The 24,727-nt window shown below is 39.9% G+C and overlaps 1 protein-coding gene across 4 annotated transcripts in view; it reads left to right on the top strand.

Moving 5' to 3' along the window:
- DNAJC1 (DnaJ heat shock protein family (Hsp40) member C1) overlaps window positions 1-23,001 on the top strand; it is a 199,512-nt gene extending 176,511 nt beyond the window's left edge. The window contains exons 10-13 of one of the 4 annotated variants that reach the window (XM_081056433.1): window positions 17,102-17,128; window positions 18,670-18,718; window positions 19,866-20,323; window positions 22,824-23,001. In XM_081056433.1, coding sequence (XP_080912559.1) covers window positions 17,102-17,128; window positions 18,670-18,718; window positions 19,866-20,323; window positions 22,824-22,892 — 603 coding nt within the window. In that variant the 3' untranslated portion in view covers window positions 22,893-23,001. Of the gene's footprint in view, window positions 1-17,101; window positions 17,129-18,669; window positions 18,719-19,865 lie in introns of all 4 variants that reach the window. The other 3 variants (XM_081056434.1, XM_081056431.1, XM_081056432.1) reach the window with 3 other exon arrangements.
- Window positions 23,002-24,727: the final 1,726 nt, after the last annotated feature.

Below are 24,727 nucleotides of genomic sequence, written 5' to 3' on the forward strand. Positions count from 1 at the left end.
CACACAGTAATGTTTTTATTTGACAAAAATTGCCATTCCAGAAGCGATGTGTGACATGGAGCCTTTCCTTTGTGATCACAAAATACGGTGAATGCTGCTACCGAGTGCCATCCAACAGAAAAGAAGGGATCTTCAATATGGGAAGTGGCACGTCGAAACTTAATAACTGTGTGTGACAATTTCAACTTGGTGCAGTCAGTTGGGTGTGAGCTACCGTTGAGAGAAGGTGTGTTTTAAAGTGTGCCATAAATCATCCTCTATCATGAAAACGCTCCGTTTCACACATCACTTTTGGTATTCAGCAATTTCTGTCAAATAAAAACATTACAGTGTGTCCTCATCCACCTTGTTCACTGGATCTGGCACCGTGTGACTTCTGGCTCTTCCCCAAAGTCAAAATGATTCAGGACATCGAGGCAGCCACGGCAGCACAACTAAAGACACTTACAAAAAAGGACTTCCAGAACTGCTTCAGAAAGTGGGAAGAACGATGGGGCAAGTGTGTTTGAAGCGAGGGGGAGTATTCTGAGGGGATTAATGGCAATGTGTCTTTTACTATAACAAAACTTTTTTTTATTTAAACATTCATTGTATTGTTTGATCACACTTGAGTAATGGATTAGTACTCAGCCATAAAAAGTAACAAAATTCTGCAATATGTGACAACATGGGTGAATGCTGAGACCATAAGTGAAATAAACCAGTTACAGAAGGACAAATACTGCATGATTCCATTTATGAGGTATCTAAAATAGTCAAACTGAATAGAAGCAAAAAGCAGAATGGTGGTTGCCAGGGACTGAGCGGTGGGGAGGATGGAGAGTTGCCGTTCAAAGGGTATAAAATTTCAGTTATGCAAGATGAGTTCTAGAGATCTGCTGTACCACCCTGTATTTATAGTTAACAATATTGTTGAGAGTAGATCTCATGTTATCTGTTCTTACCAAAAAAAGAAAGAAAAACTTTAAGATATAATTTTCATAGCATAAAGTTTACCTATTGTGAGTGTACAATTCAGTGATTTTTAGTAAATTTGTATAGTGTGCAATCACAATCCAGTTTTAGACATTTTTCATCATCCAAAAAGTTTCCTCAACCAAATTTTCAGTCATTCCCCACTGCCATTCTCCTAACTCAGGCAATCACTGACCTGTTCTGTATATATATAAGCCTTTTCTGAAAATTACTGAAAATTTTTGAAATTCTGAAATAAATAGAATTGTACAGTATTTATTATTTGGCATCTCGCGTCTTTCACTCAGCAGATGTTTGAAGTTCATCCATGTTGTGGCATGTATCAATAGTCCATTTTTTTTATTATTCAATTGTATGGATAATACCAAATTTTGTTTATCCATTCTCTAGGAGTTGGTCATTTGGATTTTTCCCATTTTTTTGGCTATTATGAATAATGCTGTCATGAATATTAATATATAAGTCTTTGTATGGATGTTTATTTCTCTTGGGTAGATTCCTAGAAGTGGAACTGTTAGATTATATAGTAAGTTGATGTTTGACTTCTTAATAAACTGCCAAATTATTTTTCAAAGTGGCTGTACCATTTTACCTTCTTACCAATAATACATGAGGGTTCCAGTTTCCCCATATCTTCACCAACACTTGCTTTTTCCTTGTTAAGATCAAGTTCATTTTTTTTTTTTTTTTTTTGCGTATGGATATCCAGTTGTCTTAAAACCATTTGTTAATAGGCTATCCTTTCTACCATTGAACTGTCTTGGTACTTTTGTTGGAAATCATTTGGCCGTAATGTAAGGGTTATTTATGTATGCTCAGTTCTAGTTGACTGATCTGTATGCCTATCCTGATGACACCACACTGTCCCGATTACTGTGGCTGTATGGTAAATTTTGAAATTGAACAGTAAAATCCTTCCAACTTTGTTCTTTTATAGAATGATTTTGGCTGTCTAGGTCCTTTACATTTCCTTATAAATTTTAGGATCAGTTTATCAATTTCTACAAAAGACCTTTTTATTGGGTATTGCACTGAATACATAGATCAGTTTGGGGAGAATTGCCATGTTGCATGTTGTATGTCCAAATCCATGAACATGTTGGTATCTCGCCGTTTATTTAGAACTTCTTTAATTGCTATCTGTAATGTATTTTCAATGTATAAGTCTGGAACTTCTGTTAAACTGTTGTTAGTATCTTAATCTTTTTAAGGCTGTGAAAGAATTGTTTTCTTAATTGCACTTTCAGATTGTTCATTGATAATATGTAGAAATAGAATAGATTTTTATATGTTAGTCTTGTATCCTGTGACCTTGCTAAATGTTAATAGTTTTATAGTTCTGTGGGTACAGAATTTATCACTAGGTCTGGAATGAATTTTCAGGAGATTCATAGGTGGGAAGTCTGGAGGCACACAAACCTTAGATGATGTGCCTGAAATCACATTGTGAACAACTTACATTACATCCTAAAATTACTGTTTTCCCCATCCTTGTCATACTGTGTAACCCAGATGTGAGGTGGACCTTCCTTGCCTCTCCGAGATCTAGACCTAATTGTCTCCGACCACCGGTGAGCCCACTTCCTGTGACAGTCTGAACATCTTCCTAGTATCTGTGTTAATTCCCAAGGTTCATACTCTTCTTCCCTCACATACCTGCATGTTAGCGTGCCCTATTCGTACTGTGCTATAGTGAGTTTCTCAGAAAGGATCCACTCATACAAAAAGCATTAATGAGCAGGGTGGGTCTAGATTAAATGGAGTGTACAGCTTACCCGATGATCAACATTCCTAGTGATTTTGTAGGGGAAATGGAGGAATGCCTTATAACAAGCAACTGAAAGCATACTAGCCGTTACTGTCACCAGCCAGTGCCCTCTTGGTCATGCCACCCCGTTGCTTTTCTCCTTTATCCTTTTCCCCTTTCTGTCCCTCCTCCTCTGTCTTCCATTTTCCCCTCACTTTCTCTCTTCCAGAGTAACCCTCAGCCTATGCTCCAGTTCACACATCTGTGAGGCAGAATAGTTGCTCCTTCCTCTGAAGTCTAGGTGGCAGCTGACACATAGGCCCCGGAGGGTGGTGGCAGCATTATAACCTCTACTTGAAACACTTGCCAGACTATCCCTTCAGCAAAGACAGCTTTATTTCTCAGAGGAATTCTAGAGCCATTTATTAATATTTTTGCTTGCTTATAGTCCCCTGTTCAAGGCCCTTGTCCTCCACTTGTCATCTTCTTCAGAGGACACAGCTAAAGGAAGAGCAAACAATAGATGAGAGGAACAAGGTATCTACTTAGCCTGCTGGATCCTTTGAACCCTTGCAAATCAGTAGGGGCAAAGATATGGAGCTATCTAGCTGACACCCATTGGGGAAACAGAAGTACAATGGCTAGAATATTTAATAAATTCCCCCAGTGGATTATCTAGCTGACACCCATTGGGGAAACAGAAGTACAATGGCTAGAATCTTTAATAAATTCCCCCAGTGGATGATTGGCAATGACTCAGTTAAAGTGGTATAGAATTGCCCTTCTTGAGAGGCGAGGCCAAACTCCCAAACTGTCAATACACAAACCTATTTTGGATTGCTCCTTCCTTGCTTTAGCTAACATTGATTTAGAAGTAAAAGATTTTTTACAACAATAAACAATGATTTTCTTTCTTATCAGCATAGTCTAAATTAATTTGAAATCTCTTGAACAAGTATGCAAGGAAATAACCAGATTGGAAGCTCCTTGAGGTGGATAGGACTAGATGTATGATTACACCACTGTTCTCAGTACAGTGGTGCATGGAGTCAGTACTTAATAAATTTTTGGTAATTGATATGAAGTGAAAGATATTTCAGTAATATCTAATCCAGTGAATCACAGAATATTTAAACTAAGCATATTTTTATTTTGCGCACAAAGAAGAAAAATAGACAACAGAATTTAAAAGAAAACCTGGTTTTGGTGTCCTCACTCTATCATTTATGGGCTGTAATGATTTTCAGGTCCCCAAATCCCTCGGAGCAACAGTTTCTTCATCTGTGATATCAATTTCACACAACAGTCGGGCAATAAAATGTGATAACATCATGCAAATACTTTGTTAATATGAATCTTTAAACAATTGCTAAGTCACTATAAAAATTACTTACTGCAGATGTGAATTCTAGAAATAGATAAAGGATTTGTTCAAGGCTGCAAAGCTAGCTAATGACAGAGTCAGATAATCTGGGCTCTACTCCCAGATAATAGAGTCAGATAATCTGGGAGTAGAGCCCAGATTATCTGACTCTTATTAAAACGACATAGCCCTCTTGGTTTAGCAGAAAGTTGATTTTGAACCCTGCATATAGGGCAGCACCATTCTTTGTTTGCATACTTGATCAAATAATATCTTTAAAGTAAAATATCTTGGTTTTCTGAGGTGCTGGCCAAAGGAGGCTGAATTGGAGAGCGACGTATTTAATGTCGCAAGACACTGGCCAGTTAATGTAGCTATACTCCTGAGCAGCTGTATAAGCAGTTGCTCTCCCATATATCCTTTGGATATTTGAAGCACAGAAGTAGTCAAGGTCTGATTAAACTCTTAATGAGCACTTGAACAAGTCTTCTTTAGTGACTCATTCAAGCAAAGCACACTTGCAGATTACATGAAAGCTTTTCTTTATTATATATCTTCCATTTAACGTTCTTAATGTATTTTTTCTGGACCCTAGTTAGTGTCCTGTATTACTAATAAATATACTGAGTTTGTAATTTGTACTCCCTCATTAGAACCCTGTATGTTAACCCAAGAAGACAGTATTTACATTAAAGGCTAGATCTAATTTGCTAGTTACAATCACATGCAATTTGAATACTATGGATGATTGTATCCATGAAGGAAGTGGTAAAAACTCACATTATAATCTGTGGTCTGGTAATAGCATTATTTTATTACTCTTATAGCAGCATTATTTTATTACTCTTATTTGTTTAACTCCTTAGTGATGTACAGCTTAGCGATGCAGCAAGTTAATAGACTGGTGAGCCTTGAGCAGATGCTAATAATTGTTAATGTAATTTAAAATTCCTTCTTTGTGCTACAAATTTTGGGAAACCATTTTAAAAAGAGGAAGATGGGTAAATACATGTTGGGTTGTTACAGTATCTCGCTGATAGACTAACAATGTCTACAGGACTACACTATTATCTATTGGCAGAAGTATTTTCTCCCACTAAATGGCCATCTAAATTACTGATACGGGTAATCAGGAAGTTAATGGAAGGCCCTCTTTAAATGGTTAAGAGGAACACTATTCTTGCCGTGTTTCCCAGAAAATAAGACCAGGTCTTATACCATATTTTCCCAAAAATAAGACTAGGTCTCATGTTACTTTTTGCTCCAAAATACGCATTAAGGCGTATTTTCAGGGCATGTCTTATTTTTTCATGTACTACAACAATCCACATTTATTCAAATACAGTCATGTCATCTTCTGGAACATCGTCATAACGTACTAAATTTGTCCATCTGGCTGATGATCTTAACGGGGGCTTCTTTTCGGGGTAGATCTTATTTTTGGGAAAACATGGTACTTCTTGTATTTTTCTATCCAGACTGAGAACCCAGAGAAAACTTTGAAAGACACTAGAGAAATGATAAGAATGAACAGTACTGGAGTGGGGATAAGGGAGAAGGTGAGGGGATTAGAAAACCGTCGGTAGCCACAAGATGGCCACAGGGTTTTGAAAATTAATTTGGGGAACGTAATCAATAATGTTGTAAACATTTTATAGGGTATACGATGGACGCGTGTCCCATTTGGGAGACCACCTCAGGGAAGATGTAGATGCTTGATCACTGCACTGTACACCTGAAGCTGAAGCTGAACAATAATGAATGCCAACTATAATTTTATATATATACATATATATATATATGTATGTATATTCTTACAAGAAGCGGAGTACAGCATTAGGAATAGAGACAGTGGAAATGTAATGGCTCGGTGCGATGTCAGAGGGATAGTGGATGGGGGGAGGGGGTCCACACAGTGTGAGGGATATAAATGATAAACGTCTAAGTGTTAAAAAAAAAAAAAAAGAATGAATAGTACTGCTTTCTACTAGTTGGAAAGTTTTCAGGTGGTTTATTTAATGTTCAGGTAACAGAGTGCCCTTTATATTTAAAACCTATTGTAGTTCTCAGTTATGTGAGTGCTAAATTCAAACAGAAAGTTGGCCAAAATAAATACACATGAATGAAAATAATGAACTTCACAGTTACATAATTTTTATTATAAAAGTAACACTTATCATCAAGCCGGGCAGAATTTGAAAACTATGGCTTGAGGTCATCACTAATAGCCAACATTTATTTTGAGTTATCTGAGGTTGCCAGGACTATGAAAATACACTTCCCATAGCTCACAAAATTGGAGAATTCCTCTGTATATTGAGTAGAAATGTGCCACCATGTGACTGTCCACTGGTCTTAACACCATATGGAATATAATTTTCATTTTTCTAATTTAATTTTGTTACTTTCATCAGTGTTTTCACTAGAGGAATGAAACCTATTTTAGGTTTTTTTCATTCACTCAGCCCTAACCCATATGTCCCAGACTAAATCATATGCTCCCTATTTCATGAGTTTTAAAGATAAAATTACACATGACTGTATTAAGAGGAATTATAAAGTGTTTTCTGCTTTGAATCAGAGCATGATGAAACAAATATCCCCACAATTCTACAGTCCATGTGAGTGTTAATACACATGTGGATCCAGTGTTATCCAAAAGCCCACCCAAGGAGGAAACCCAGAATATTATTTGTTTAGATACTGAAGAAGAAAAGCCTCAACGATATGAGACCTGTGTAGGAATATGTCTTCTCCCAACAAGAAGCTAGGGGGAAAATTTTTTTATTATCATTGTACTTATTGTGTACTGTACATAATTGTTTGTGTTGTTTTTATATGACCAGCACCACAGGTTTGTTTATACCAGCAGCAGCATCACAAACATGAGTAATATGTTGCAATACGACTTTATGATGGCAACAATGTTACTATGCAAAAGGAATTTTTCAGCTACATTATCTTATGGGGTTACCACTGTATGTTGTCAGTTGTTGACTGAAACATCATTATGCAGCACATGACTGTATGTCAACTTACAGAACTCTTACTAAGTCCAAGAGGTTGGTACATATAGGGGGGAAAAATCTTAAATGTAGCTTGTCATAAAGTTGCATTGTCTTCTTAATGTAACTTCTGCAATTGAACATAATATAAAAACAAAGAGAAGCTGAAAAATTCATTATGGAACATGTGAGAAAAATAACACTAAACATTTCAAGAGTAAATTGCCACCCATGTTACTAAAGTCATCTAGATCTATAGAGAGATAAAGATTTGATAATGACCTTGTCATATGTGTTTTGCAGATGACATGATATTTTATACAAAAAAAACAGGGGAAAAAAGACCTGTTAGAACTTATAACTATTTCAGTAAATTTGCAGAATAAAAAAAATCAATACACAAAAATAAGTTGTGCTTCCATACACCAACAAAGGACTATCAGAACTGAAGAAAACAATCCCATTTACAGGAGCATCGAAAAGAATAAAATACTTAGGAATAAATTTAACCAAGAAAGTGAAAGATCTGCTTGCTGAAAACTGACATTGATGAAAGAAATTGAAGAGGACACAAGTAAATGGAAAGATAATCCATGTTCATGGATTGGAAGAATTAATATTGTTAAAATATACCTACTTACCCAAGTGATCTACAGATTCAGTGCAAACCCTATCAAAATTCCAATGGCATTTTTCACAGAAAAAGAATAAACAATCCTAAAATTAGTGTGGAACCAAAAAAGATCCCAAAACAGCCAAAGCAATCTTGAAAAAGAACAAAGCTGGAAGCATCATGCTCCTTGGTTTAAAATATATTACAAAACTATATTTATTAATCAGTATGGTATTGGCATGATAACAGATACATAGATCAATGGAACAGAATACAAAGCCAGGAAGTAAACCCAGGCACATATGGTCAATTAATGCATGATAGAGGAGCCAAGAATATACAATGAGAAGTAGACAACCTCTTCATTAAATGGTATTGGGAAGATTGCACAGCCACATGCAAAAGAGTGAAACTACAGCACTCTCTTACACCATACACAAAAATTAACTCAAAATGGATTAAAGATTTGAATGTGAGACGTGAAACCATAAAACTCCTAAAAGAAAATGTAAGTGGTAAGCCCCTTGACATCAGTCTTGGCAGTGATTTTTTTCTATTTGACACCAAAACGAAGGCAATAAAAGCAAAAATAAACAAATAGGACTACATCATATTAAAAAGCTCTGCACCGCAAAAGAATATCAACAAAATGAAAAGGCAACTTATGGAGTAGGGGGAAAATTGCAAACCACATATTCAGTAAGGGATTGATATCCAAAATATATAAGGAATTTCTACAACTCGATAACCCCCCCAAAACTTTTTTTTTTAACAGCGAAAGAACTAAATAGATGTTTTTCCAAAGAAGATATGCAAATGGCAAATAGGTATATGACAAGGTACTCAATATCACAAATCATCAGAGAAAGGCAAATCAAACCCACAATGAGATCACTTCACACCTGTTAGGATGGCTATCATCAAAAATACAAGAGATAGGGCCATCCTGGTGGCTCAGGTGGTTAGAGCTCCGTGCTCCTAGCTCCGAGGGCTGCCGGTTCGAATCCCACATGGGTCAGTGGGCTCTCAACCACAAGGTTGCCAGTTCAATTCCTCGAGTCCCATGAGGGATGGTGGGCAGTGCCCCCCGCAACTAAGACTGAACATGGCACCTTGAGCTGAGCTCCCGGATGGCTCAGTTGGTTGGAGCGCGTCCTCTCAACCACAAGGTTGCCAGTTTGACTCTCACAAGGGATGGGGCTGCGCCCCCTGCAACTAGCAATGGCATCTGGACCTGGAGCTGAGCTGTGCCCTCCACAACTAAGACTGAAAGGACAGCAACTTGACTTGGAAAAAAGGCCTGGAAGTACACACTGTTCCCCAATAAAGTCCTGTACCCCTTCCCCAATAAAAAAAAAAATCTTTAAAAAAAAATACAAGAGATAATAAATGCTGAAGAGGATGTGGAGAAATGGAAATCCTTGTACAATGTTAGTGGAAATGTAAATTGGTGCAGCCACTATGGGAAACACTATGGAGGTTTCTCAATAAATTAAAAATAGAATTACCATATGATCTATCAATTGCACTTCTGCATATTTATCCAGAGGAAACAAAATCATTACTTCGGATATCTGTACTTTTGTTAAAAGTATAGATATATTTTTAAATTTTGTAAAATTTTATTTATACTATTGAACTATATAGTATAGTTTTATAGTTATACTAATATATTGCATTGCATTTTGTAAACAATAGCACATCAGCTAGCATTATTCACAATAGCCAAGGTATGGAAACCACTTTAGTTGTCAACAGATGAGTGCATAAAGAAAATATGTATATACAATGTAATACAATTCAGCTCCTAAAAAAATCAGGCTCATAGAAATTTTAGAAAAGTTGTTGTCTAGGTCTGGGGGAATAGAGAAAATAGGGGGTTAGTAAAAGTGTACAAACTTTTAGTTATAAATGAATGAGGTCTAAGGGTCTAATGTATAACTTGGTGACTATGGTTGATAACACTACTGTATAACTGAAATTTTCTAAGACAGTAAAACTTATACATTCTCACCAAAAAAAAAAAAAAAAAGTGAGGTAATGCATGTGTTAACTTGACTGGGGGTGGGAATCTTTTTCGTGTGTGTGTGTCAAGTTATCACATTTTACACTTATAATTTTGTCAATTATATCTTTTTTTAAAAGATAAATTGGCACCCAAGTAATTGAAATCATCTAGCTATAGGAGAGAAATAGATTTGGCGATGTCCATGCTCACCGTAAGATGACTTCCTTTCCTGAAGTTGCAGGCTATTGTACTCAGAAACACCCTAGTCACTGAGCTTTATATTAGGCCATCATTTATCTGGAAACTTCTTAACCTGCTCAGAATCATAAATTATCTATTAAAGATGCCAAACCTGCCCCTAAGACAGAAATATTTTGCCATCGTTATCATATGCATGCCTCCTCCTGAGACCAAAAGTAACGAAAAGAACAGAAATTCTCAAGAAATAAAGGATCACTTGCAGTTATCATTGTTATACAACCATATTATAGCATCAGGATTTGACCAAGAGGCTAGAATATTAAAGTAATTATTGGCCCACATAGAATTGGAAAATGGACCAGTTATGTTTTGCTTCTTTCTAAAAAGTTTTAAGTTGCCTTTTAAGTGGAAGAAAAACGGAAATCAAAGACGACTAAAATGAGACTCCATTAGTTTCGTTGTTTGACACTGAGAATCTGAAGGGCTCACATCATCAACCTGGCTAACACCATTCACCCCACCCTGCTGATTCCCTGAGACTGCCCCACCCAACTTGTGGGCCCACTCAAGCCCCTTCTTGTGGCTTTTCCATACAAATGGCCTGTCTTGGCTTATTCTGTGGAATTTCTCAAAATCTCTCAGAGGTTCACAAACCCCCAAAAAGCAGCATCTGACCTCAGTGTGCCCCATGACTCTTGATAAGCAGCCTAAATCCTGGCACTACTGGCATCCAGCCTGAATTTGCAGCTTAGCCTCTCCCAGGCACCTCCAAGCTCAGCACAAGTAGCAGGGCACATCTGACATTGGCCTGCAGCAGAGTCCCTCACAAGAGGTAACAGAACCATCATATCCAGTGGCCAGCTTCAGACCAAGCCATAGCACCACCCAGCTGCCTGCACAGGCAACATACCCACAAGGCAGACTGCACAGGCACCAGAGCCCCGCTAAAGCAAATCCAGCTCCATAGGGTCAGCCTCTGCACAACAGCTGCTCCATTATAGTCATGGCCAGTTCTCACAACCAATCAGCCTGAAGGTCAGTCCCTCCCACTGATGTGCCAACTGCAATAAAGACTTAACTACAACAGGAGGGCACTGAGCCCCACCAGACACCTACTACATGAGGCCACTCTACAAAGACCGGGAGACATAGCAGCTACCTAATACATAGAAACAAACACACAGAGGCAGCCGAAACAAGAAGACAAGAAACATGTCCCAAATGAAAGAACAACACAAAGCTCCAAAAAAAGAACTAAACAAAATGGTAGAAAAGGAATCTACCAGATGCAGAATTCAAAACACTGGTTATAAGGATGGTCAGGGATCTCAGGGAGAACTTCAACAGAGATAGATAACATAAAAATGGATATAGAAAAATTAAACAAATGAATACAATAACTGAAATGAAGATTACTCTAGAGGGATTAGATGAAGCAGAGGATTGAGTCAGCAATTTGGAACATTAGGTAACAAAATATCCAGTCAGAACAGCAAAAAGAAAAAATCCAAAAAAAAAATGAGGATAGTTTAAGGGGCCTCTGGGACAACATCAAGCATACCAACATTTGCATCATAGGGGTACCAGAAGAAGAGAGAAAGCAAGGAATTGAAAACCTATTTGAGGAAATAAATGACAGAAAACTTCCCTAACCTGGCAAAGGAGATACACAAACCCAGAAAGCACAGAGTCCCAAACAAGATGAAACCAAAGAGGCCAACACCAAGACACAACATAATTAAAATACCAAAGTTTAAAGAGACTTAAAAGCAGCAAGAGAAGGGCAGTTAGTTACCTACAAGGTAACTAACTGTCAGGTGATATCTCAATAGAGATATCACAGTCATAAGACTGTCATAAGACTGCCATAACAGTCATAAGACTGTCGGGTGATATCTCAATAGAAACTTTGCAGGCCAAATGGGATGGGCGGGAAATATTCAAAGTGATGAAAAGCAAAGACCTATTACCAAGACTGCCCTGCAAAGCAATCATTTAAAATTGAAGGAGAGATAAGGAGCTTCCCAGACAAGAAAACAGTAAAGGTGTTCATCACCACCAAGCCAGTATTGTAAGAAATGTTAAAGAGACTTTTTTAAAAAGAAGAAAAAAGACAAAAAATACAAATAATAAAATGGCAATAACTACATATCTATCAACAATTACTTTAAATGTAAATGGATTAAATGCTCCAATTAAAAGACAAAAGGTCACCGATTAGAAAACCAGACCCTTACATATGCTGCCTACAAGAGACTCACTTCAGATAGACACATACACATATTGAAAGTAAAAGATATTTCATGAAAATGGGGGGAAAATGGGGTTACAATACTTATAACACATAAAATAGACTTTAAAATAAAGGTTATACCGAGAGACAAGGACCCAGTAATTATGGGTAGTTATCCAAAGAAACCAAAACACAAATTCGAAAAGTCATATGCATCTATATGTTTATTGCAGCATTATTTACAATAGCCAAGATATGGACACAACCTAAGTGTTCATCTATAGATAACTGGATAAAGAAGAAATGGTACATGTAGACAATGGAATATTAGTCAGCCATGAAAAGAAAATCTTGACATCTGCAACAATTTGTTTGGACCTAGAGCCTATTATGCTAAGTGAAATAAATCAGAGAAAGATAAATACCATATGATTTTACTTATATCTGGAATCTAAAGAACAAAATAAACAAAACAAACAAACACAGATTCAGAGAACATTTTGATGATTGCTAGATGGGAGGGTGGTGGGTGAATGGGTGAGAAAGGTGAAGGGATTAGAAAGTACGAATTGGTAGTCACAAAATAGTCGTGGGGATGTGAAATACAGTATGGGGAATATAATCAATAATATTGTAATAACTGTATGGTGTTAGATGAGTACTAGACTTATTGGGGTGATCCCTTTGTAAGTTATATAAATGTCTTATCATTATGTTGTGCACCTGAGACGACTAATATTGTATATGTCAACTGTAATTGAAAAATAAAAATGATTTTAAAAAAGAAGAAATACATCAATCATCTAACCTTCCAACTTAAGGCACTGGAAAAAAGAATATCAAACTATACTTACAGCAAGCAGAAGAAAGAAGTAACACAAAGTAGAGCAGAAATTAATGAAATAGATGGTATTTTTCTAAAAATATAGATGAAATGGTTGAATTCCTAGAAAGACACAAACTACTAAAACTAAATCAAGGAGGAATAGACCTATAACGAGACATTTAATTAGTAATTAAAAACCTACCCACAAAGGAAAGCCCAGGGCCAGATGGCTTCACCACTGAATTCCTCCAAACATTTAAAGAATACCAGTACTTCACAAACTTCTCCAAAAAACAAGGGGGTGAATACTTCCTAACTAATATTTCTTATGAATATGGATGCAAAAATCCTCAACAAAATAACCAACAAATCAAATCCAGTTAACTTATAAAAATAATTATACACCCTGCTAACGTGAGATTTATACCAAGAATGAAAGATTGATTCAACATCTGAAAATTAATGTTGCTAATCATATCATAGAATAAAAACACAAATATCCCAAGATCATCTCAGTAGAAGTATTTGACAAAATCCAACACCTTTGTATGACACTCACCTAATTAGGAATGAAAGGGAAGTGCCTCAACCTGAGCAGCTACTAAAAACCTACAGTTAACATCATGCTTATTGTACTGAGATCAGGAACAAGACAATGTCTGCTCTCACCACTTCTATTCAACGTTGTACACGAGGTTCTAGCCAGTACAGTTAGGCAAAAAGAAATAAGATTGGAAAGGAAGAAATAAAACTATCACTATTTGCAGATGACATAATTTTATATATACAAAATCTAAGCAATTTACTAAAAAACTATTGGAACTAATAAATGAGTTCAGCAAGGTTGCAGGATGCGTATCAATTTGGAAAAATCAATTTTATATTTATATATTTGCAATGAATAACCTGAAAGTGAAATTGAAATAATTTCATTTACAATAGCATAAAAAAATACTTAGGAATAAATTTAACAAAAGAAGTACAAACTTTAAAAACTACAAAACATTGTGGAAAGAAATTGAAGATCAAAATTAATGGGAAAATATTGCCTATTCATGGATCAGAAGACTTAACATTGTCAAATGGCAGTATTCCCCTAAATGTAAGAGCTAAAACTATAAAACTGTTACAGGAAAACAGAACATTAAGTCTTCATGACCTTGGATTTCGCAAAGCATTCCTAGATAGGACACCAACAGCACAAGCAACCCAAAATTTTTTTTTATCAACTGTACCTTATCAAATTTAACTTTTATGCTTCACAAGACACCATTAAGAAAGTAAAAAGAGGGAGTATCCTTCTAGTTGCTAGATGGAATAATTCCTAATTCATGAATCGCTTAATTAAAGCCAAATAAAACTTTAAAAAAAAAAAGTAAAATGACAACTCACAGAATGGAAGAAAATATTTGCAAATTATTTATCTGATAAGACTTGTATCCAGAAAAATGTAAAGAACTTTTACAACTCAATAATAAGAAGAGAAATCACCCAAATAAAAAATGGACAAAGGATTTGAATTGACATTTCTCCAACGAAGATATACAAATGGCCAATAAACACATGAAAAAAATGCTCAATATCATTAATCATTAGGGAAATGCATATGAACACCACCAGATATCACTTCACACCCACTCTGCTGACTAGAATCAAAAAGTTGGATGATAATGTTAGCTGAAATGTACAGAAATCTGAAGCCTCATACTCTGCTAGTGTGAATGTAAAATGCTGCAGCCATTTGGAAAGTTAAACATAGTTACCATATGATTTAGCACTTTTACTCCTAGGTATATACCCAAGATAATGAAAACAAATGTACACAAATGTTTATAGCAGCATTATTCATAATAGCCAAAGATGGAAATAACACAAATGTTTACCAACTGATGGATAAACAAAATGTGGTCTATCCACAATGGAATATTATTCAGCAATAAAAAAGAATGAAGAGCTGATGTATCTACATTTTGAATGTACCTGGAAAACATTGCCCTAAGAGATAGAAGCCAACCACAAAAATCCACATATTATATGATTCCATTCATGTAAAAGCCCAGAACAGAGAAACCTGTAGAGACAGAGGTGGATTAGTGGTTGCTTGGTTAGGGGTAAGTGGTGGGGTGGGGAGGATGGGGGATGATTGCACAAGCATGCAGTGTTTCTTTTTGAAGTGATGAAAATATTTGAAATTGGCTATTATGGTTGCACATATCCAAATATACTAAAAAACACTGAATGGTACACTTTAAGTGGGTGAATTAATATGGTATGTGAATTACATCTCAATTAGGTTATTAAAAAAAGAACAAGGGAGGTGTTATACTAGCGTAATCTCCAAAATATTTTATTTAAAAATAAAGATGCAGGAGGGGAAAAAGAATTTTTGCATTTCTTGTATGTGGTGGTAGTTACATGAATCTATAAATGTGTTAAAATTCATAGAATTGTAAAGAGAAAAGTTCATTATATGATAATGTAAAACAATAAAATCTTTAAAAATAAAGCAGAAATTGACAGAGGAGAGGGATTAATTGTCACCAGAGTTACTAGTCCTGAGGGTAGACATCAGGGACATCTTCAAGAAGAAAGTCACATGTGAGAGCCCCTTGAATGGTTTGGCTCCGGACAGATATTTAAGGAGAGGTTTGCAGAAGAAAGTAAAATCATTTCAGACAATGTTAACAATAGCCAAAAGTACAGGGAAGGGAATTTCTGACTATCTGGGGAGCATTAATTGTTTAGTTCTGCTGAAAGGAAGGATACATACAGGATAGAATAGAACCAGATTGTAGATTTCCTTGCATGTCTGGTTCAGAGTTGAACACTTCTATTATATAGTCAATGACCTGTCAAAGGTATTTGATCATAACTCTGCTTTGGGGATATTATTCTATGAGAACTAAAACTAAGTAAGTTGGAGACTAGTTAGAAGGCTGATATATTAGTTCAGTCAGGTGAGAATGAAGGACTAATATAGGTAGTAGAAGTCAGAGAGAGAGAAGGCACCAGATGGGACCCATATTACGAAGAACGTGGTAGCTGGTTAGAGAGGGAGAGAAAGTCCAAAAACTGACTCAGGTTTGGAGCCTAAATCACTGGGGTAATAGTACTATTAAGGAAAGAAGGAAAAGCAGAGAAGTTGATGAGTTCAGTCTGGGATTTGCTTAGTTTGTGGAGCTCTAAATCAGATTCATGGCAGCTGGAGGGAAACCATGTAGTATAGCAGAAAGAGCATTTGGCCTATTTCTTCATCTACAAAAACAAGAGATTTGGATTTGAAAGGCAGTATTTATAGTGATTGAGAGCAAAGATTTTGGAGACGAACTTCCTTGGGTTCAGCTACACACTAGCCTTTTAATCTTAGATGTATGATTTATTCTCTCGGGGCTCAGATAATGCAAAATGGGAATAATAATTATGTATACCTAATACGGCTGCTGTGAGGAATAGGTGTGTATACACACACACACACACACACACACCTACACACATTTAGAACAATGCCTGGTCTATAGTAAGCTTATTGTTATATAGATGAAGTCCTTTTCAGAACTTCATGATCTATTATGTTACATGGTCAGTTCCTGTCAGCCTGGCATTCCAAGCTAGAGGTCGGAACCAGAGGTATAGTTAATCATTTCTTTTGCAAGGTAGTGTTGAACAGATGGCATGAGATAACAAAGGAGGAAAAAGAAAGAACATGAATTGCAAGGACAGAATTTTGTACATTATATTAGGGACCTAGAGGGAGGAGGAGCATATAGAAGGGGCCAGTGAAGGAACATTCAGAGAAAGAGGGAAAACTAGGAGATACTTTCGTGAAAGCCACATGGAATAGAAAAGACAGGTTAAGGGAAGATAGTCTTCTAAAAAGTAGAGACCACTAGAGCTAAGCTTGAAGGTTTATGGGATGTAGCTGATGGACAGAAGTTCAAGATGAAAGCAAAGGAAATTAATTGATGGAGCATAGTTCTGTGAGGATTCAAGAAGGAAGATGATTCCTTTCTTTGAACTGGGATAAAAGAAGGGAAGGCTATAGAATGATATAGTAGAATTTGGAGTTGGGAAGGTTGGATCTCAGGGAAGCTCATGTTGGATAACTTGAATTTTTTTTCCCCATAAAATAGGAAGTGAGGTCATCCGGAAATAGGAAGGTAGGGAATAAAATGAAAGCATGTTTCTAAGCAGCTTTAAATATTTTTTCTAATTCCTCCCTTTGTATGAATGGAAAACAAATGATTCATGTCAATTATAATAGGTAATATTTGCTGAGCCTTCAGTATCTGCCAGCTATCTTGCTAAGAGCTTAAATCCCTAACAGGCAAATAATATTAGTAGTATTACTCCCATATTGCAGAAGTTAATGCTTCAGACAGAGAAAAGATTGGAAATTGCTCAAGGTACCCAGCTAATAGGAGGTGGGACCACGATTCAAATACCAGATCTGCCTAACTCTGCATTCTTCATAATCATGCTTTTCTAAGGTTTTACTTTCAAATTTCATTAAAGCAGTAAAATACTGGTTCAAGAATATACAGGAATTAGTCTGATAGGATATAAAGTATAGGAAACTATGCCTGCCTGGCCATAGTCCATTTAGACTATGGAAAATAATAATAAAGTTAACATTTTTAATTAATGGAAAAAAGGATGGCTTGTTTGATAAATGCATTGAGGCAATGAATCATGCATTTGTAATTTTTTTAATTAATTTTGATCCCATACTTTAAAATACATATAATAGAAATCAGAGCAGTGGTTGTCTACAGCAGGGTAGAGATTGACTTAGGGGCATGAGAGAACTTCTATGGTAATAGCAGTGTTCTATAATTTTATCAGAATCTTGGTTACATGGGTTTGGGAGGTTTTTGTTTTGGGTTTTTTTTGTTCTTTTTTTGGGTCAAAACTCATTCAATTGTACATTTAAAATCTGTACATTCCACTCTATGTAAATTTTATCTCAATTTTTTAAAAAGAAATCTATATGTAGATCTCCAAGACATTGTTAAATGAAAAAAAAAAAGCTATAGAATGAGACACACAATATAATACCATTTATATAGAGAGAGAAAAAAATTGCCACAGAACAAAATTATCTCTGTGGATCCACACTCTTGTATGTAAATGTCTCATGGTTCTTGGGTCCAACTACCCTATTCTACCAATAAATTCTTCTGGTGTCTTACGTGTTCATAGGGTACAAAGTCTTTCGAGGGTACAAAGAAAAGACTTTTATATTAAAACATCATTAGCTTAAGAGTAAATTTCCCCAGTTTATAATATTCTTTGGTACAATATTCTCCAATAAAGAAAGAAAGATATTCTCTTTCAGGAAATTCTAACTGAAAAATATAACCTGTTTATGTAATGATTTGAGACTAGTGTATTTTAAGAGGCAGCCTACTATATAATGGAACTGTCATTGAACTAGAAGTACGTAGTTTGGGGATCTGAGTTCTGGTTCTGACTTTCCCACTGGTTAAATGACTTACTCCAAAATACCCATCTGATCTCTCAGAGCTTCAGTTTCCTTTGTTGGTTCAATAAATGGATTGGATTGATGACTGAGGATCCTTCCAGGCCTAAGATTCAGTAAACGCTGTTCATTCACATGGACCTTATATGAAATAGGTCACTTGAGCTACAGCACGTATGTGGAAAGTAAGATTTTCTTTGTTTTTATATTTTGAAACAGGTGACAACCAAAGCCAAGCAACTGAAGGATTCAGTTACCTGCTCACCAGGTTAGTTAACACTACCTCACTCCATTAATCTAAAGCAGTTTTTTCCAAATAAATCCCTTTTTATAACAACTTTAAATACGATGGTGGTGTAGCTTTGCCCAGTGAACTCTACTGGTCATATCTCTACAAGGGGCACCAATGAGCACACACAGCCCTGCACATACAGTGGGTGTTGAGATGTAGTTAATAAGTTTAAAGAACTATAAAAACCTTGTTGTTCTCTAGTACTGGGGGGTGGGGACCGCAGGGGAGGCTGGTCTGTGCACCACACAAGTGCCCTGTGTGCAGTTTCCCCCGCCATCTCCACACAGACCTGTCCTTCAGAACAGACAGCAGCAGCTCTCCCAAGAATCTGTTTCTCCAAATCTGTTTCCTCCAAGCCTAACTGGAATTTTGTTAGCATCTCCATACTGTTTGCTTGGAACCAGAAAGTAAGAAAATGCCTCCTAAACCTTCCAACTTAAATACAGGTCTCAGGGAGAGTAACGCAGGTGAGTATAACCTGAGCTCTCCAAACGTCATCCCCAGGAAGGAGTCAACTTGGGGTTCTGCAGGCTTTAGGGAAGAGGGCATCCCCAGGTTCCTTTTCTATCAATAATTTCCCTGCGCGTGGAGGCAGATACAGGAAAGGGGCTATTCATGTGAAAGAAGTGGGCCTTCAAAACCTTTTCCAAAAATGTATTCTGAAAAGGCAGAGTAATGTTCCGAAAAGGCACCGAGGGCAGACGTGGGTCTGACTAGAGCACTGGTAGGAGAACACGCCTGTGAGGCGGCGTCTGTGGCTGGGAGACGAGCCGCTGTGCCCTCTGCCGTGGGGCCACGAGGTGCCCCGGCAGGCAGAGGGCAGGTCCACCAGTGCCCGCGGCCCCGCAGCGGGTGACCCGCGTAAGGCGCGACGGGTCACGTTAGCCGTGCTAATGGCATTCCTGACAGCGCTGAGCTGTGAAGAAGAGCCGTCCTTACTGCACGGCAGCAGGTTATTCCTTCCCGCGGAGCAGTGGGAAGGCGGGGCCGCCTCCCGCGGCGTGGCTCCCGTCCTAGGACAGGGGACACTAAGTGAAATCACGGGCAGGGCCCCGTGCCGTGTGCTGTGGGGGAGGCAGCTGCTGTCGCTCTTGTCGCCCTTCACCTGCGCCCTTTGTCACAGGAATGGTGAGACTCGCTGAACTCAGATCCACAGCTCCGACTCCCAGGCCCGCCAAGGCCACCGCAGCCCTGCCCGGTGACATCATCACCCAGCGGGAAGACCCCGGCGCGCAGGCCGAGGAGGAGCAGGAGGAGGAGGAGCAGGAGCGGGAGGAGCAGGAGGAGCGGGAGGAGCGGGAGCGGGGGGACAGCGACGGGCCGAGGCGGCGCAGGCCGGCCCGGCTGCCCGAGGAGGAGCCGGGGGACAAGCTCCGCGGGAAGAGGCAGAAGGACTTCGCCGTGTCCGAACAAAACGCGTCCAGCGACGAGGAGGGCCAGAAGGCGGAGAGAAGTCGCCCTGCAGAGCTGCCGTGGACTCAGAGTCAGCAGAAGCTTCTGGAATTAGCATTACAGCAATACCCAAAAGGATCCTCTGACCGCTGGGACAAAATAGCCAAATGCGTCCCGTCCAAGAGCAAGGTGGGTGAGGCGGGCGGGGCCCTGCGCACTCGGTGTAGAATCCCACTCACGTGGCTGCAGCCAGTGCTGCCTGAGTGCTCTCGCCTTACTGGTATCTGTGTCTCCAGCTGTCCTCTCCACCTCTCCTTTACCAGTTATCCTCCCGTGTGTCCCCTGAAAGCCTTGGAATCTGTGCGCTCTGTGGATTAGTGCGTACAAAGGGGGTCAAGAGTCTAAGCTGGATCATTATACACACAAGGTAGTTGTTCTCAGACAAAATGCCATGCACGGGACATAAATCTCACCCTCAACCACCCTGCCAGGCCCTGGAGCATTCGCTCTACTCGAGTGGCAGTTTGAGAGAAGCCCTGGGTGGCTCGGCAGTGTCCTTGTGACTGTGAGGGCCGTGGAGCAGGGGCAGGGCCTCCATAACCGTGGGGAGCTCCCTCTTACCAGAATGAGTAGTCACTGTCTCAAAATCACAAGCCTGTCTGGGTCTGTGATGAGCCTTTAACCAGGGGGACGTGTGTGACAGACACTCGCCCTGATTACCAGCAGCCCCCAGCAGGACTCACTCTAGTTGACCAGACACCCCGGAGGCAGACTGTGTGTGGGGTCGGGGTGCCCTCTGTAGCGTGGACTGTTTATAATAGACTCTCTTCCCCGTTTACAGCTCTTCGTATCTGCTTAAATACATTTGCACTTAGTTCTCACGTGAAAACTCAGATGGGCGACAGGATGGGTGTCCCTGTGCAAAGCACGCCCCACCCTGGCCTTCGTCTCCTGCTCAGCCAGAGTGGAGCTGCCCCTCACAGCGCAGTTTTTTCCACTCAGCCCTTTCCTGACACACATTCTCGGGGGCTTCTTTCCTCATAGCTGGACTCTTAGTCTGAAGCACCAGGAACACCGAGAAATCAAAAGAACAATCTCTTCTGCCTTCTGCACCTATCACTCAGTAGCCTCTGGGCACATTCCTGTTCATTTACATTCTTTTTTTTTTTTTAATTGAAATTCAATGTTAGAAAATCTAGCTTGTGGCCATGAATGTCCCTGTGTGCACAGGTCTAGTTATCTATCACCTACTTTAAAATGAGGAGGTCGAGAATTCCCGGGGAGCAAAATAAAACCATTAGCAGTTGATCTATTTGAGAAACACTGGTTTGCCAGAAGTAATTCCTTTCCCTGAATTTCTCCGGCATTTGTCAGGACACACACATTTGCCGTGTGTGGTGACTTGACATTGGTATAAAATGAAGGAGCTGGAGCTCTGGGTTCCTATGGATAGAACACTCAAACTCATTGCCTTGGAGACCTTCCTGTTTCAACGGGAAATCAGCAGCACTTTCATTGCCGTGCAGAAGTTCCATTTAAGCCTTGATATTGGAACCAGGTCCTTGAGAGGTGGCCTGTGTGCTTGTCTGCTATGGAGTGACTCCCTGTAGGTGGCCTGCGAGTCCCCGGGGAAACCTGGGCCTGGAGGAGAAGCTGGTGCCTGAGGCACATGCGGGCTGCTGCTCAGAGCTCAGGGCCCACCTGTCCTTGAGGTGAGGTGCTGGGACTGGCCACGTCCATGTCATGCGCTAGGCAGCACCCACGGGCAGCAGAGCCGTTAAGGAAAGGCCTCTTGGGACGCAGAAAAGGCACTTGTTATATTCTCACAACACGAGCAAGCTAAAATCCTAGGACGGGAACGAACATCCACTCTGTCTTTAAGGCCACTGCTATGGAGCAGACATCAGTTTGCTCTCACCTTAAGTTAGTCAAGGATTACAGTGCCCTTGAGCCCGGTGTTTTTTTACAGAGACAAATGGATTTTGGAAAGTACCTTGGGATAACCATGAGAGTCGCAAGGCCCCTGAGCTGATTACCCCCTAAACTGGATTACCCGCTCTGAAGCATTACCCCGTCTGCTTCAGTCATGAGTCCTCCCGCAAGGGGTGATGGGCAGGCAGCTGGAATCTGAAGCTAATGCTCTGTACCTGTCGGGCTGGAAGGTTGAGGTGGGGCTGGGACGAGCAGGAGGAGCTCCGCACACTCCCTGTGGGTGTCCCGTGGGGCCGGGCCAACATTGCAGGTCCCAGCAGCCCTTAGGGAGAGGCAAACCCAAAGGAGAATAATATTGTGGACGCCAGGCCTCAAATTTTTTGGTTTCTCTGAAGTGACATGTGATGGAATAGTGAAATGTTAAAAATGATAATTATAGTTAGCAAGTTGAAATTCATAACCATAATGACGACAGTAGGCGTCACTAACAGCTGCCTCTGGCCTCTCACCCCAGCGGGTCACAAGTTCACAGCACACCGTAGGCTGCCCGCCACCTCACACCTGTCTAGCCTCGTCTGCCTGTGACCAGCTGGACTCACCTGGGAAGTTGTAGGCACGTTCTGTGCAAAGGGAATGGATGCGAGACTCGCATTAGCACAAGGCAGAGCCTACAAGCAGGCCCCACACACTTACCCCATGAAGGTCACACTGATTTGTGGACGTAATTGTTTTCACCTCTCTTTTTCTCTTCCTGCAGGAAGACTGTATCGCTAGATACAAGTTGCTGGTTGAACTGGTCCAAAAGAAAAAACAAGCTAAAAGCTGAATATTCTGGAAGATGATGTTCACCTTCATTTTCCAAAATGATTGTTTTAAAACTCTTATGCAGAAATTTGCATTTTGTACCTCAGTATTTCTATACATCATGTGCCTTAGCAAAAAAATAAAATTAACAATTGAAAAGAAATATTGTGCTACATTGTTTAAACAAATGCTGTGTGAAAGGAGAAAAAAGGATTGGGGTATTTTACAGATTGTTTTCTCTTTACTGCAAAGTTTACTTTCACGGGGAACAAAATGAATAGTGCTTTCAAACAGTCAGGCAAGTATATGATTTTAAAGGAACATATGAGTGGACTAATGTGTAAGAAGGAAAACTTAATGTGTTTCTTTGACCAAAGAACTCCCCAGCTATGAGTTTACTGGTAGCAGAAGGCAGGTGCCTGGGGAAGGTAACATCTCTACTTTGTACTATTAATTTTAATTGCACTCTTCTTTATTGTGTTTGAGCTGTCACTGTCGACTTTGCATTGCTGTTTAAATCTTCTGTCATTTGCTCGGGCTTGGAAATAGTTTCCTGAGTGCAAACTGCCAAAACTTGAAAACCATTCAGATCACCAGAACACATTTAAGGGAAGTGAGTTGATAAAATATCTAGAAAGATGTCCTATTTCTCTACGGATTGAAATGAAGTTAGTTTCCTGGAGAAAACTGGCTGTTGTCTCCTAGCTCTGCTGCTGGCCCTGTAACCTTCCCCCACAGAGGAACCCACAGCTCCAGATAAGCCCAGAACCCATTCCCATGACGCCCGGTTCCGACACAGCTCCCTGAGGGGACACTGTGAGGAATTTGCCACCTCGGAGACCTCAAAAAGAGCAGTTGTGTTACAGCAAATTACGAGTTAACTGGCTCAGTGGGCATTTGGTTTTCATGAACTGAGCCACCGGGCAGCAGCTCCGTCCAACCTCATCCCTGTCAGGAAGCAGAGTCTGCCTGGCCCACAGGTCAGCACTGTCCCCCAGCTCAGGGGCCAGCCTGGTAGAGGGGACAGAAGAGGGCATGGAGTCAGTGCTGTCATAGCATTGCTCACGCCCTCTTTCCAACAAACCAGAGCGGACCAGTCAGTGGTGGCACCAGGGCCCGAACTTTCTCCCGGAGCCAGTGGGGCTGCGAGTTGGTTACCGTGCACCCAATCACATAAGGAAGTCTCAGAGAAAACAACTTGTGCACACAGGGCGACGAGGGAGAGAAACAGATTGTTCTGGCTGTGTGCCAGGCCCTGGGTCCCTCTTGTCTCCGAGGTCAGCTTCGGGCCTGTCTCATGCAGCTTGGTTGTCCACTTTGTGGCATTCTGTGAGCGTCCTTCCATTAATTCACCCTTTTTACTTACATTTCTGTCACACATTTCCCAAATCCTATCACAAGTTTTTGGGCTTCCAGTGTGGTGAGAGCCCCACAGGGGCTCAAAGGTGCCCTTATGAAGTAGGATGTTTGTCTACCAACTTCATCTTTTCTAAACTCCTTAAGAAAATGAGGCTCTGACATGTTTTTCTACTGATGACCATCCCTACCTGCCAGCTCCTTGAAAAGAAACCAGAAGGGGTCATTTCTGCATGGCTGCCCTCTTGGGGGGGACTCAGAGCTGTTGAGTGTGTTGAGGCAGGACCAGGGGACCAAGTGAGCTGGGCTCAAGGGGCACAGCCGCAGGACCGTGGGCAAGAAAGCAAGGGCACCCCCAAAAGGAGCGCAGCCCCCAGATCACATGGGACCACAGCAGGGCTCCCAGCGACGCTCGCTGACCCCCTCACTACACCCCTTTTTCCAGGTCTTCACTCCCCAGAGAAGCTCTCCCCAAACCTGTCCCACCTCGTTACCTGTTAG

The sequence above is a fragment of the Rhinolophus hipposideros genome, assembly GCF_964194185.1.
Source record: "Rhinolophus hipposideros genome assembly, chromosome: 1".
NCBI classification, from domain to species: domain Eukaryota; kingdom Metazoa; phylum Chordata; class Mammalia; order Chiroptera; family Rhinolophidae; genus Rhinolophus; species Rhinolophus hipposideros.